Source organism: Hemiscyllium ocellatum, chromosome 5 (assembly GCF_020745735.1).
Source record: "Hemiscyllium ocellatum isolate sHemOce1 chromosome 5, sHemOce1.pat.X.cur, whole genome shotgun sequence".
Lineage (NCBI taxonomy): Eukaryota > Metazoa > Chordata > Chondrichthyes > Orectolobiformes > Hemiscylliidae > Hemiscyllium > Hemiscyllium ocellatum.
The window spans coordinates 22,055,307-22,070,450 of NC_083405.1; the positions used below are offsets into that span (position 1 = coordinate 22,055,307).

At 41.0% G+C, this 15,144-nt stretch overlaps 1 protein-coding gene across 1 annotated transcript in view; it reads left to right on the forward strand.

Annotated features, from left to right (window-relative positions):
- The first annotated feature begins 4,458 nt into the window (after positions 1 to 4,458).
- Positions 4,459 to 15,144, forward strand: part of LOC132815921 (A disintegrin and metalloproteinase with thrombospondin motifs 16) — a 256,517-nt gene continuing 245,831 nt past the window's right edge. The window contains exons 1-3 of the mRNA XM_060825296.1: positions 4,459 to 4,479; positions 4,728 to 4,848; positions 10,521 to 10,846. Coding sequence (XP_060681279.1) covers positions 4,459 to 4,479; positions 4,728 to 4,848; positions 10,521 to 10,846 — 468 coding nt within the window. The remainder of the gene's footprint in view (positions 4,480 to 4,727; positions 4,849 to 10,520; positions 10,847 to 15,144) is intronic.

Below are 15,144 nucleotides of genomic sequence, written 5' to 3' on the forward strand. Positions count from 1 at the left end.
TAGGGTGAGAGGGAAAAGATATAAAAGGGACCTAAGGGGCAACTTTTTCACGCAGAGGGTGGTACATGTATGGAATGAGCTGCCAGAGGAAGTGGTGGAGCCTGGTACAATTGTAACATTTAAAAGGCATTTGGATGGGTATATGAATAGGAAGGGTTTGGAGGGATATGGGCCAGGTGCTGGCAGGTGGGACTAGATTGGTTTGGGATATCTGGTCGGCATGGATAGGTTGGACCGAAGGGCTTGTTTCCACGCTGTACATCTCTATGACATTCTCGAGGTAAACAGAATTACCAAGGTTGCAGTGGAATCATATGATAAATTTGCTCACTCTCATTTATCCAAAATGTTACCAAATGATTATATTTGTTTGGCTCCTGGCCTAGCTTTAGACACTGATTCTGTTGCCAGACTTCCACATTAGACCTTCTGATACTGGGTTGTTAATGAATTTGATGGTTCATTGGTCCAGAAAAATAAGAAGCAAGGCAGAAATTGATGAGGAAGGTTGAATAAAAAGCAACACAATTTCTCATACCTTAGGATAATGGTACAATCCATTCTCATCTTTTGCGCTGGTATAAATTCAATGCCCCTTGGATAAATTGGATGAGTTGTTGAGAGAGGGTGAGTACATGAGAATTTCTAAGTATATGAATAAGTGAATTGAGAATGTGAGAAAATGTGTTATGAAACTGGGTATCTGTGAGTTTGTGAGAGTAAATGATTGAAAGTAAATTGAGTGTATGAAAGTGGGAATGAGCAAGTGATCAGTTCGAGTGAGTAAAAGCTCATGAGTAAACTTCAGTGTGAGAGCGAGAGGGAATATGTGATTGTGTAAAGATTAACTGAGAAAATGAAAGACTGAGTAAACGGCTAAGTTAGAAAGTAAGTGTATAATTGAAAGGCTGAGTGAGGCAGAAACTTGAAATACTCAAAAGGTTTATTAGCATCTATGGAGTGAGAAAGAATTAATAGTTTTGGTCACAACTGGGAAAAATTAGAAGGACAATAGGTCTTGAACAATTGAACGGCAGGGAGTGACAGAACTATTGGGAAGCTGTGATAGGGTGATGAGTAGGAGTAATTAAATGACAAAGCTTTTCATGATGCAAGACCAAAGACAATGTTAATAGGAATCAGAAAGAATCAAAAGATGTAGTATGAATGGGAGGATCCTAAATAGCTGCCATCTGAAAGTGGAGAGGAAGGAACTTTTCCGATTGCATCAAGGATTGAGAAAGACACCAACGTGAGGGATTTGGCAGAAGAAGAAATGGTAGCCACAGCAAGAGGTTAGGGTGTATAGTGCATGCCTGTGGCTGTGATTGAGCCAGATTCAACAATAGCTTTCAAAAAAACAATTTGATAATTATCTGAGGAGATGCATTTGCAGGGCTACAAGAAGACGGGAGTGGCAGTGGATAAGTTACTTGTGCAGACGGTCAGTTTTCTTGATGCTGCAGGTTGGACTGAGTCAGCTGAATCACCTCTGTGCTATAGTCATTCAATGATTCTTTGAGAAGAGAGAAACAAGAGAAAAAAATGACAACAAAGAATGAAACAAAACAGGAGCACAGGTAGCAAGTTGTTGAATTCAGTGTTCAGTACAGAAGGCTACAAAGTGGCCTATGAAAAGAGGAAGTGATGTCCCTTGATCTTTTGTTCCATTTCACTGGAATACTGCCGCAAAGGTCAGAGTCAAAAATCACACAACACCAGGTTATAGTCCAGCAGGTTTATTTGGAAGCACTAGTTTTTGGAGCGCTGCTCCTTCATCAGGTAGTTGTGGAGCAGGTCCATAAGACATAGAATTTATAGCAAAAGATTACAGAATCATGCAACTGAAATGGTATATTGAACAAACCTAGATTGTTGTTAAGTTTTTCATCTTTTAGAATGGGTTGCAGGTTTTGGTTCATTAATACGTAAATCCCAGAACTTATCTTAAGTCAAATTCTCGAGATAATTTAAGGTTTTATAAAGAAAAAGGTAACATCTCAGCTCAGACAATGCACTAAAAGGTGTGAGGTTAGAATCTGTCTGTATCCCAATCTTGAGTCAGACTGGTTCTATTTCCAAAATAGAATTTACAAAATGTTACATGAATTGACTGCCTGCAGATTGTGCATTTTTGAGCAAAATGGAATGTTTACTGCAAATATAATTCTGTAAATACAAATTCACCCCATAGACTTAAATGTGTGTGCACGTCCATGATAGAGAGAGAGAGAGAGCGTGAATGCACGTGCGATAGTGTGTTTGCATGTGTGCAACCTTGGTAAAGTGTGTGTATGTGAGTGTGATGGAGTATAAGCCTGTGAGAGGGTACGTGTGTGTGTATGAGAGAGGGTCTGTCTGAGTGTGTGAGTATGGAAGTGTGTGTGTATGTATGCATGTGCATGTGTGTGTGTGTGTGTGTGAGAGAGAGAGAGTGTGTGTATAATGTAGTGGGGTCACCTGTAGTGTTACATGAACCCAAGGTCCCACTTGAGGCCATCCCCATGGGTACCAAACTTGACTATCAGCCTCTGCTCAGCCACTTTGCATTGTGGCCCGTCCCGGAGTCCACCTTCGAAGATAGTCACCTGAAGATCCGAGGCTGAATGTCCCAGGGAGGGCACACTCCAGCCTGGTGATTGTTGTGCAATGTCCATTTATTTGTTATCACAGCATCTGCTCAATTTCACCAATGTACCATGTCTCAGGGCATCCTTGCCTGCAACGTATGACATAGACAATGTTAGTCAGGTCACATGAGTACCTGCTGTGTGCATGGTGGGTGATGTCCCCATGTGTAATGGTGGTATCCATGTCAACACTGACACGTCTTGCAGTGGTAACCATGACAGGGTTGTACGGTGTTTTGGTCGATGTCCTGAAAGCTTGGACACCTTACTGCAAACAATAGTCTGTTTAAGATTTGGTGGTTGTTTAAAGGTGAGAAGTGGAGGTGTGGGGAAGGTTTTGGTGAGGTGCTCATCCTCATCGATAATGTGTTGCAGACTGTGAAGAACATGGTGTAATTTTTCCGCTCCCAGGAAGTACCAGACAATGAAGGGTACTCTATCTGTCCGTCTCCTGTGGAGGCCATTATGGTTTCTCGCTGTGGCAGGTCAGAAGTAGCAATTGCTGAGTTGAGCATTGTACCCTGTTATTGGGCATCCTTAAGCACCTTCAGTCCATCACATTCCTCCTTATCTAAACAAATCCTGCATACGTATCGGGCTTGTCTGTTGAGGATGGCTATTTTAATAAGTTTACAGTTTATTCGGATATAGACAGACTCTAACCTCGCCCTCGTCTGAGCTGAGATGTCACTGTGTTTGATAAAACCTTGTGATCTCGAGAATGTGACTTTAAAAGAAGTTCTGGAATTTACATATTAATGAACCAAAACTGGCAACCCATTCTAAACCTTGAGAGACTTAACAACAATCTAGGTTTGTTCAATATATCATTTCAGTTGTATGATGCTGGAATCTGTTGCTATAAATTCTGTGTCTTATAGTCTTGCTCCATAACCACCTGATGAAGGTGCAGTGCTCCGAAAGCTAGTGCTTCCAAATAAATCTGTTGGACTATAACCTGGTGTTGTGTGATGTTTAACTTCATAGAAGAAGGAATACCACCATCTGTATGTTCCCCTCCAAGCCACTGAACATCCTGACTTGAAAATATACCATTGTTCCAGTCCAACACTGGCACCTCCAAATCATGACTGCTGAGCGGTTATCAGGGTGTGGAGAGTATCTGTAGGAGCAGGCAACAGGCACACTTGCCCACAGCCTCAATGTTAACTGAGCTGAGAGAGTCTGCTCTCAGCTTGGGGTCTTTGAGCAGCTGCCAAAGACAGGGCACAGCTCCGCCCCAGGGGTGGAATCATGGCAGGCTCGCCGGCAGAGTCAGCGATTGGCCGGGGCTGCTTGTCACTCGCAGGGGCTCGATCTGTGTCAGTGAAGAGGGCGAGAGATTTACTCACAAAAAAAAGCCACATGTACGTGTGAGAGGAGGCAGCGTTGGGGTTGCTCAGTCAGTGCAAAAGAAAACACTTGCAGACAGATACACAACACAAGGGAAGGGCGAGATAGCAGCAGCAACTTCAGTATTCCTGCAACTAGGCAGAGAGAGAGAGAGAGAGAGCGGCTTCCTACAGCATCGTGAAAGCAGAGGATTTCCCCTCCGGCACTGGAAATCGACAGGGCAGCCCGGCGACCAAACGCGACTCCCGGAGCCCAGCACAGAGCCTGTGGAAAGCGGCTGGAAGTCTAGCTTTCAGCCGGGGCTCTCGCTGCCAATGTACCTGTCAGCGCCAGCCGAGCCCCTGGCCACTTGCAGCGTTCCCCCGAAACTCGCTGCATTGTGAAGCCGGTCCTTTTATTTATTATTGAATTGTTCACACTCACCACCACCCTTCCAGCTGCAAGGGACAGTTCCCTCTGCCAATACTAAAACAAAATGCAGGTTTTGGAAGATGCAGTGGGCCCTTTACTGTCCGGGGGGTCCTTCTGCAGAAAAGTGTTAGCAGTTTTTCAACTCCTCATATTGATGGGACTTCACCACAAGGCATGTTAGACCTGTCCTTTTTATGTATCCCTGTGTGTTTCTCTGTAAATTGGAATGTGGATATGTTAGACAAGTCGTGTTGTAAGTTTGCAATTTCGGTGTAAACTCGTTGCAACATTTCCTGCTGTGCATGTTAATTGCCCTGTGCCTCTGTCTTGCAGAGTGACTTTGCCGGTGAAGCCATTCAAGTCGCAAGTGCTGCTGCAGGAGCTGGAGGTGAGCGGCTAGTCCATCATCATCGTCTGCCAGCGCTTGGGTGGCGGCAGCCGGGTGACAACAGCGGTAAGTGTTCGGGGTTTGAGCGTGATCCAGGATGCCACTGCTGCCCCGACTATGCCAGCACTCGAACCTGTCGCACACAAGGTTACGTGGCGAGACGAAATTCCCTGCTGGCGATGACGGTCGAGCTTCACGTTAGAAACGCAATGAAACGTGTCCAGCGAAACGCTAGAGGGTGCTCCAACACACAACTTGGGCAGCCTCTCAGCCGCTGCATTCACTCTTGAGTATTGAACTGAGAAAGGTATTTCATGTACCTAGCTGGAACTCCTCGTCCCTGGCATTATGGCAGAGCCATTTTAATTACTTGTAAAATATTGAACCAGCACTGATTGTGATTTTTGCAGAAAATTCTGCCCAATGAAATCAATTGTTTTAAGATCAACTGGGCAGAAGTGGGTACTGCCAGATGCTGGAGATTTTCCTGCTGCTCGGATGCTGTCTGACCTGCTGTGCTTTTCCAGCCCCACTCTAAACTTGACTCAGCTGTTTAAAATCTTCGAGTAAAAAATGAGGTCTGCAGATGCTGGAGATCACAGCTGCAAATGTGTTGCTGGTCAAAGCACAGCAGGTTAGGCAGCATCTCAGGAATAGAGAATTCAACGTTTCGAGCATAAGCCCTTCACCTTGACCTCCTTCCACCTATCCCACCTCCATCGCCCCTCCCCCTAGTCCCTCCTCCCTACCTTTTATCTCAGCCTGCTTGGCTCTCTCTCTCTTATTCCTGATGAAGGGCTTATGCTCGAAACGTTGAATTCTCTATTCCTGAGATGCTGCCTAACCTGCTGTGCTTTGACCAGCAACACATTTTCAGCTGTTTAAAAGTCACTTTAGGTAATAAAAAGCAAAATCCTGCAGGTGGTAGCACCCCGAAGCTTTGAAGTATAAGGGGAAGGCAGCATCTATGTAGGGACAAAAATCAGCATTTTAGATAAAAACTGAAGAGGCTGTTTGCAACTTGGTGTCCTATTGCACCTGGATATGAGTTCCATCACATTATGTTGTCACTTAGACCTCTTCACCCTGCCTCAGATCCTCTGCTGCTAAAAATCCTCATCCATGCCTATGTTACCGTAAAACTTACTTGTTCTACCATGGTTCTGATCAGACTCCTGTAAAGTTGTAGGCACACAAGACCCTACTGCACGTTTCCCCTTGCACCAAATCCCATTCATTTATTATTCTGTGCCTATGGGCTGGCTTTGAGTTAAATAATGGTTTAATTCCCTTTCTTGTTTTCAAATCTGTCTGTCCCAGCCTTGTATCCCATACAGTCCTACAACTCTCCAATACTTTCACTCGTCAAACCTGGATCAAATCAGCATCCCTGATTTTAATTGCTCCACCATTGCTGGCTGTGTCTAATGTTGCCGAAACCCTAATCTTCAAACTTCTCTTCTTAAAGCTCTTTGCTTCTTTTCCTTATTTTCCATCTTTTCCTTATTTTCCATCTTTAAAACTTTTCTGTAAAACCTACTTTTATCAAGCTTTTGGTCATTTGCCTTAATATGTCCACATGTTGCTTGGTGCAATATTTTGTTTCATAATGCCTTAGAATTTGATTAGATTAGATTACTTACAGTGTGGAAACAGGCCCTTCGGCCCAACAACTCCACACCGACCCGCCGAAGCGCAACCCACCCATACCCCTACATTTACCCCTTACCTAACACTACAGGCAATTTAGCATGGCCAATTCACCTGACCCGCACATCTTTGGACTGTGGGAGGAAACTGGAGCACCCGGAGGAAACCCACGCAGACACGGGGAGAACGTGCAAACTCCACACAGTCAGTCGCCTGAGTCGGGAATTGAACCCGGGTCTCTGGCGCTGTGAGGCAGCAGTGCTAACCACTATGCCACCGTGCCGCCCATTGCTATGCCAATGCAAATTGCTGTTGTAAACCTTTTTTAATTGCAATTAAATTGTTTCACAAAAATATACCTTGTGCTTTAATGGTGGAAATGATATTATTTCTGTCTTGTTTCTAGTTCAAACACAAATGGACATTAAGTCAATTAATTAACACTTAGCAATGTTAAGCAGCAGTTTATTCCAGACATGTAAGAAATGCTACTCACTAAATCTGACTGTACAGTTGATATAAAAATCACACTGCGGGGTGTGATCCATTTCAGCTTAACAACCTGCTGGTTTCTATGCGACCTCAAACTGTGAACATCAATTGATTGCACCAGTTGGTCCTGCAGATAGAGGATATTGAAACACTAATAATGCCATTGAAATTTCTCTTGCATTAAAATGTGCCAATACATATTTCCCATGTATAAACAACTTGGTCTTTTGCATGGTTGAATGCCTAAGGGGAATATTGAGTTTATTTTTAAACGTCCATGTCTCCCCATACTCTTATGGGCTTGCTTTAAATAGAATGTCATATGTTGTTTTCAAACATGTGTTGATCATGAATTGTTGAAAGTCCCAGATAAGTTTGATTTTAAGTGGAATGTATGATGCAGCACTTAAAAAGTGAAGCAACTGTGTAGCGTGGTGGCTGATTAACTTGTAGCCATTGTGGTGTTAAAGTGAAGAAGGGTTGGAATGCTAAACCCTCGGGTTTGAAATGCTGTACTAATACTCTGGAAATGAACTCACTTTGTTAGGTTTCAAGAGTTTAGTTGTTCAAGTGTCATGTACATCACTAGATGCGTGCTTAATTCATGAAGTAATCCTTCATAGTGTGTATGTTCAGCATCATTACATAGAATAATGAATGGGATTATTTTCCTCCATAATTAGTCATTAAGTAGATTATGTATCCTTGGAAACTTGAGTTTTGATTTACATGTGAGCTAAATTACACAATAAAAGCACAATCACAAATCAAACATGTTATGGCACTAGTCCTGGTTTTTGAACTGATTGTCCAACTCATAATGAGAACAGTAGGCACTACGTTTCTGATGTAAAATCATCAAAGAACACCTCCACCCTTGTTCATGCAATACAACATCTGTTTTCTTTCTAGAATATTTACCCATGTTTTTGCGTGCTGATACTAATCAATCAGCCATTTTAATGCTTTGCTCACATTATGCAGAGGACACTCATATAATGTAGTTGCTGACAATATTTTCTTGACTCAATTTTCCATATTTATATAAAATAATCTGACAGTTAGATGCCACTAGCTTATCTACACTATTTTCTATTTATAAAGGCACACTTAAACATTAATAAAATTAATAACATGAAATTGCTTGATCATCTCAATTGATGTAATAATTCCTGCCTTTGGCATCTTGTTTCAGCTATAGATTTCCTGGAAAGGAAAGGAATTTGGATAACTTTCTGTAATACCCACTATTCCACCATTGCAGTACATGTTCTGTCTACTTTAAAACCTAAGTTATGCTGATGCCAACAGCAAGTTGAATTTATATTGTAACTTGAATGGAGTAAAGTTGTTCCATTACGATGTGGTCAGATGAATTGCGATCTAAGGCTGTTTCAGACCTAAGCACAAAATACTTACCTAAGGCATAATACATAAAAACAAATATTGCTGTCAGAGTCAATTGACATTTAAAATTACAGAATTTGGCACTTAGTATGGTGTCGGCTGTATAGATTGAAACCTCAAGGTTTAATTCCCAGGTTTGATTATTGTATTTATACGAAATGAGCTGATCTGATTTAAAGCAACAATTGAAGTGTTATTGGTGCCCTGGGGTGTGACGGAATCAGCCATGCAATTTACATGTTCTTGTCTGCTGTCCATTGACCTTGTTGACAATTTGCATGTCTGAATATCAATGAAGACTGTAATGTGCTTGGCTATGCACCAGTCTTAGTTTATTAGTTTTTAACACTTCCTGTCTATATTTGCAAAAGTAGAATGACCTCTTGGTTAAGGGACAGATGTCTCACGCAGAGTGAGTAGCTCCAAGAGTTTGGGAAGAAGACAAAAGCAAGTGATACCAAAATAGCTGTTGCATAGTTATAGGCTCATAGCATCTCGCAGCACAGAAAAAGACTCTTGAATCCAACCAGTCCATACTGACTATAATTCCAAACTAAACCAGATCCACCTGCCTGTGCTTGGCTCATATCCCTTCAGGCATTCCTTATTCATGTCTTTTAAACATTTTAATTGTACCTGTATCCATCGATTCCTCTGGAGGTTCATTTCCACACATGAACCACTCTCTATGTAAAAAAAAAAGTCCCCCATGTCTTTTTTTAAATCTTTCTCCTTTCAACTTAAAAATATGCCGCCCTAGTCTTGAAATCCCCCACCATAGGGAAAAGAAACCTGCCATTTACCTTATCTATATGTCTCTCATACTTTTATAAACCTCAACACTCAACCTCCTAAGCTCCAGTGAAAGAAGGCCCAGCCTATCCAACCTCTCCTTATAACTCAAATTCCCCTTTCCTGGCAAGGTCTTGATAAATCATTTGTGTTTTCATATCAGATGAAACACAGACTGAAATGAATTGTAAAGGAGTAGTAAAACACATGCTCCTTAGAAGTATTAGTTTCATTTATGTTTAAAGATTTGTGCTACAGTGTTTACGTGAATAGTTTTTGTGTTTCTTGACAGTTTTGCTTTGTATGTGAGTTATTTTTCCATGAGTGACTTAAACTAAAGAGTTGCATTAAAGGAAAGCCAATGACCTTCCATTGTTCATTCCACACAAAAAGCATTGTCTGACTCTGTCTTAACTTGTTTTAAAGAACTGAGCCATGGAGATGCAGGATGCAGCTTCATGGTTTTGATTTTCTCAGATGGAAAGTTTGCATTTTAGTTGAGCCCAAAAGCACATACTAAGCAGGATTGACAGATACACCCTTCAGAAAGGAAAAGCTGAATTTAAGGTCCCCCCACCCCTCTCCCGTATTAAGCTCTTAGAATTCAAAAGCTTAAAACAGGTTATCGGAGATAAGTTTGGAATATTGTGTGACCAGGATGAGAAAGGGCAATAGGTCAAAGAGGTGAGAAATTATGTCAGTAACCTCTCAGTTATTAATTGGTTTTCTCAAATACCAAAACATGTGAGTTCTGTGCTCATGCTCTGTTAAGGACTTCAGGTATCCCTTCAATTTACAATTTTGCTTGTATGATTCAGTAAGTATGTGATCCTTTCTGCACCAGGTGCTAATAGCTGGGGTGCATGTTGACTTTTGGATAATTCACTTCCAAGTTTGGATGGGTTTCTGTCCAATAAACATATAGCTATACATTTAGTTTTATTATGGAATTTATTTTGGTCCTTGCTCTTATTTTACCATGTCAGATTTTTTTTATCTAATTCTTTTGGACTTGTGAGACAGGAGATGTCTCTTTGTGCTGCGCACATTTATTTATTTTGTTTATAATGATTATAATTATTTTCAAAGTTTTGACCCTTTTTGTTGCAAATGTGAGTTGGTTTCCATATTTTTCAATTGGTGATTTTTAAAAAAAAATGTAATTCTGGAATGCTCAAATATGGACAATTATTTATTACACCATTTTCAGTAACTTCAAGCTTGGAACTATTTTAAGGAATGTATTAAGGCTGAGCACCCCAAACCTTGTAAGAGGTATTAAAAAATGTTATTGGGTGAATGCAGTGAAAAGAATTGAATCAATAAGAACATGTTGTTAGGTGATGTTGGTTAGCTTTAAGATCAGTACAGTAATAGATATTGTTGTATTTTTGCAGAATACGAAATTGTGACTCCATATGAAGCTGACAGCAGTGGTGATTATATATCTCTCTCCGTAATCCACCAACAGAGAAAGAAGCGATCAGTTCATAATGTTGGTGATGAATCTCTCTACTTCAAACTCAGTGGGTTTGGCCAGGACTTTCATTTGGAGCTAAGAACTTCCAAGGACCTAACGCCTCCTGGATTTACAGTGCAGACTTTAGGAAAACAAGGCTTAAAATCTGTAGAGTACTATCACCCAGAGGAGCTGTGCTTCTATCAAGGTGCTTTAATATCACATAACAAATCTTCAGTGGCACTTTCTACATGCAAAGGCTTGGTGAGTCAAATAAGCTATTTTAAAAGTACTAAGTCTTTTTTGGCCAGGGACTTTAGGAAGGCCAGAAGTTAAGCTTTCTTCCAAAGGGAGACTGCTTTGCAAAGCTGTTGCTGTACAGGACAAGTTGTATGACAGCAGTACTATTATTCGTTATAGCAAGCATTTAACAAAAGCATTTGTGGGCGGCACAGTGGTTAGCACTGCTGTCTCACAGTGCCTGAGACGCTGGTTCAATTCCCGACTCAGGCGACTGACTGTTTCCTCCGGGTGCTCCGGTTTCCTCCCACAGTCACAAAGATGTGCGGGTCAGGTGAGTTGGCCATGCTAAATTGCCCGTAGTGTTAGGTAAGGGGTAAATGTAGGGGTATGGGTGGGTTGCGCTTCGGCGGGTCGGTGTGGACTTGTTGGGGAGAAAGGGCCTGTTTCCACACTGTAAGTAATCTAAAAAAAAATACTTTGAAAAACATCTTTCAAAAAGAAAACTAACACTTGCAAAATGTATTCAATAAGTCTTAATGTTGATCTGCTGATGTCAATGCAAATCTTTGACTGAATTGACAAATTATTGATTAAGTAAGTTGAGTAAGATTTAGCTATTTGTTGCATAGTGATGTGCCAGAGCTCTTAATATGTTGCTGTTACCTTTGTCTGAATGGATATTACATGTCGTTAGTTAGTTTTGCTCTAAGCTTTGAAATAATGGCTGCTAAAATGAACCGGTTATGGTTAACGTTTACAAATATCACTTGAAAATTCAAGATTCCTAACCTGGTGTATTAGCAAATCACTGTTTTCCCTCTGCAGACATTCATTTACTGCATCAGTGTGGAGCTGTCTACAAAACAAAAATGATATTCTGGCATTTGTCTTCAATGTCGAAGGACGAATGACAATCATGATAGTGATTGCCCGAGTAGATTTATTTATATTTTTTCAAAATGAGTGGAAATCATCTTATCCTGTTCACTTAGGACCCATTATAACTCCTCGTTGGAAACCAACAGAAACAGGCAATACTCCTACTTGGGGACTGTAGTCAATTTTTTTAGTTAGAGTTGGTAACCTGATAAATTTTATTATATTTGAGGAATGTTTAACATTGCCATATTCACTCAATTCCCATTATCTGCTGATTTATTAACCAGACTCCATCATCGTATAGAAACTGAAAGGACTGGGGATGCTGTAAATCGGAAACAAAAACAGAAGCTTTTGGAAAAGCTCAAAAAGTCTGGCAGCATCTGTGAAGAGAAACCAAAGTTAACGTTTCGGGTCCGGTGACCCATCCGCAGAAATGGAAGGTCGCCGAACTTGAAAAGCTAACTTTGATCTCTCTGCACAGATGCTGCCAGACCTGCTGACCTTTTCCAGCAACTTCTGTCTTTGGTCCATCATTTTATCTTCTATTGTCTCCAGTAAACTGATTGCATGGTCCTTCACAGAACCTAAGAGCAGTATCTGAGTTTTTTTGTTATTTGCTTGAAATCTGTGCCCTTAACACTCGTGGATAATGACAACAGAGTGTAATACTTCAGAATGTAAACGTTCCAGTGCATTTCAAAAGAGAATCAAAAGATAAAATATGGCACTAAATTACAAAGATGTTGTTAGGATATGTGACCAAGAAATTAGACAAAGGGGTAGATTTTAAGGAATGTCTTAGAGTCATAGAGCTGTACAGCATGGAAACTGACCATTCAGTCCAAATCATCCATGCCGACCAGGTAGCCTAAATAACTTTAGTCCCATTTGCCAGCATTTGGTCCATACCCCTCTAAACCCTTCCTATTAATATACCCATCCAGGTGCCTTTTAAATATTGTAATTGTACCAGTCTCCACCACTTCCTTTGGCAGCTCATTCCATACACGCAACACCCTCTGCGTGAAAAAGTTGTCCCTTAGGTCCCTTTTATATCTTTCCCCTATCATCCTAAACCTATGGCCTCTAATTCTGGACTCCCCCATCCCAGGGAACAGACCATGTCAATTTACCCTATCCATTCCCCTCATGATTTTGTAAACCTCTATAAGGTCAGCCCTCAGCCTCTGATGCTCCAGGGAAAACATCCCCAGCCTATTCAACCTCGCCCTATAGTTCAAACCCTCCAACCCTGCCAACATCCTTGTAAATCTTATTCTGAACCCTTTCAGGCTGGACAACATTCTTCCTATAGGAGAGAGACCAGGACTGCCCACAGTATTCTAAAAGTAGCTTCGTTAATGTTCTGTAGAGCTGCAACATGACATCCCATCTCCTATACACAATGGACTAACCATTAAGCAGCATACCAAATGCCGCCTTCACTATCCTATCTACCTGTGACTCCACTTTCATGGAGCTATGAACCTGAACTCCAAAGTCTCTTTGTTCAACAACACTCCCCAGGACCTTCCCATTAAGTGTAGAAGTCCTGCTCTGATTTGCCTTTCCAAAATGCAGCACCTCATATTTATCTGGACTAAACTCCATCTGCCACTCCTTGGCTCATTGGCCCATCTGATCAAGCTTCTGTGGTACTCTGAGGTAACCACCTTCATGGTCCAAATTTGGTGCTGAAAGGAGAGAAAGACAGAAAGGTACCAGTCAGCTATTTTGAGTGGTTTAAGCACTGACGGCAACAAGGTACATCACTGAAGAAGTGTCTACTGAGTACTTTGTGTCTGGGGAGTGCTGGAAATCAGCAGGAACCCAGACCTTCCTTGGGAACGTATGTATATATGGGAGGTGACATCATAAGGTAATAACATTATCGATATATTGTTTATTTCGAGACAAAGTCAATTTGCCGATATATGTCAAGTCCCTGATCCTTATTTCATGAAAAGTTTGGGCATTTTTTTTTCCATTTTGAGCCTTCTTCATTGCTGCAATTTAAAAACAACAACTTCATTGGCTAGTATTTGCTTCTGATTCACTTACAGAATTTTATTTATGCACTGCCAATTTGCAATTGAGCATCAGTGCATAAATAGAGATATATACACAATGCCCTGATATACATTTAAGACTTCATCAAAATTGTTTTGTGTAGTGTACTAAATATTCCTTAAATAAGCAAGTTAGATTGCTTGCAGTTTTACCATGTCTGTCCATAACGTCGAGAGAACCTTGCACATGCAGGGATTTGGAAAATCTACTGTAACACCAGTAAATATAGCATTGTCTAGAAATTGGGTCTAAAACCTTCTCGCGGGGTAGCTAACTTAATATGAATTGGTATAAATTTTGTGACTAGTCCTTTTGAGATCCCTGTTAGAATCCTATTTAAATTGTAACCAGAAATCAGCATCATGTGAGAGAAATGGGAGGGGAGCAATGGAAAAGGATTGTAGTGGGTTTTACTTGATTGTAGAAATTTGGACTTGTGCAGTAAAGTCAAACAGGCAGTTTCAGCTGTATTATCAATAGTGTTAATTATATATTTATAAAGGGATCTTGAGTCAATGGGCTGAAAAATGGCAGATGGCGTGTAGTCTGGATAAATGTGAGGTGTTGCAGTTTGATATGATAAACAAGAGTCGCTTTATGTAATTAATGGTAGGGCCTTGTGTAGTTTTGTAGAATAGAGGAACCTAGGTGTTCAAGTGCATAATTCTTTGAAGTTTGTGTTACGTATAGACAAGGTGGTTAAAAAGGCATTTTGCACGCTTTACTTCATTGCTCAGTGATTTGAGTGTAAGAGTTGGGAAGTCATGTTGAGGTTAGACAGGACATTGGTGAGGCCTGTTCTGGTCCAGTTCTGCTCGTCCAGTAATATTAAATTGAAGAGGGTTCAAAAGAGATTTGCAAGGATGTTGCTGGGTATGGAAGGTTTGAGTTATAAAGAAAGGCTGGATAGTCTGGGACTTTTTTCGCTGGACCATAGGAGGTTGAGAGATGATGTTGTAGAAGTTCATAAAATATGAGGTGTATGGATCGAGTTAATGGTAGTCGTCTTTTCCCGAGGATGGGAGATTTCAAGACTAGAAGGCACATTTTGAATTTGAGAGGAGAGAGATTTAAAAAAGACATGAAGGGCAATTTTTGTTTAAACGGAGAGTGGTTTATGTGTGGAATAAATCTCCTGAAGAAATGGTAGAAGTGGGTACAATTACAATGTTTAAAAGACATTTGGATAAGTATGTGAATAGGAAAGGTTTGGAGGGATATGGGCCAGGAGCAGGCAGGTAGGACTAGTTTAGTTTGTGATCAGCACGGACTGGGATTTCATGGGATAAAAGCATTGTTGGCTGAGCTAGCATTTATTGTCCTGGAGAAAGTGGTGGTGAGCTCCCTTAAACTGCTGCAGTCTATGT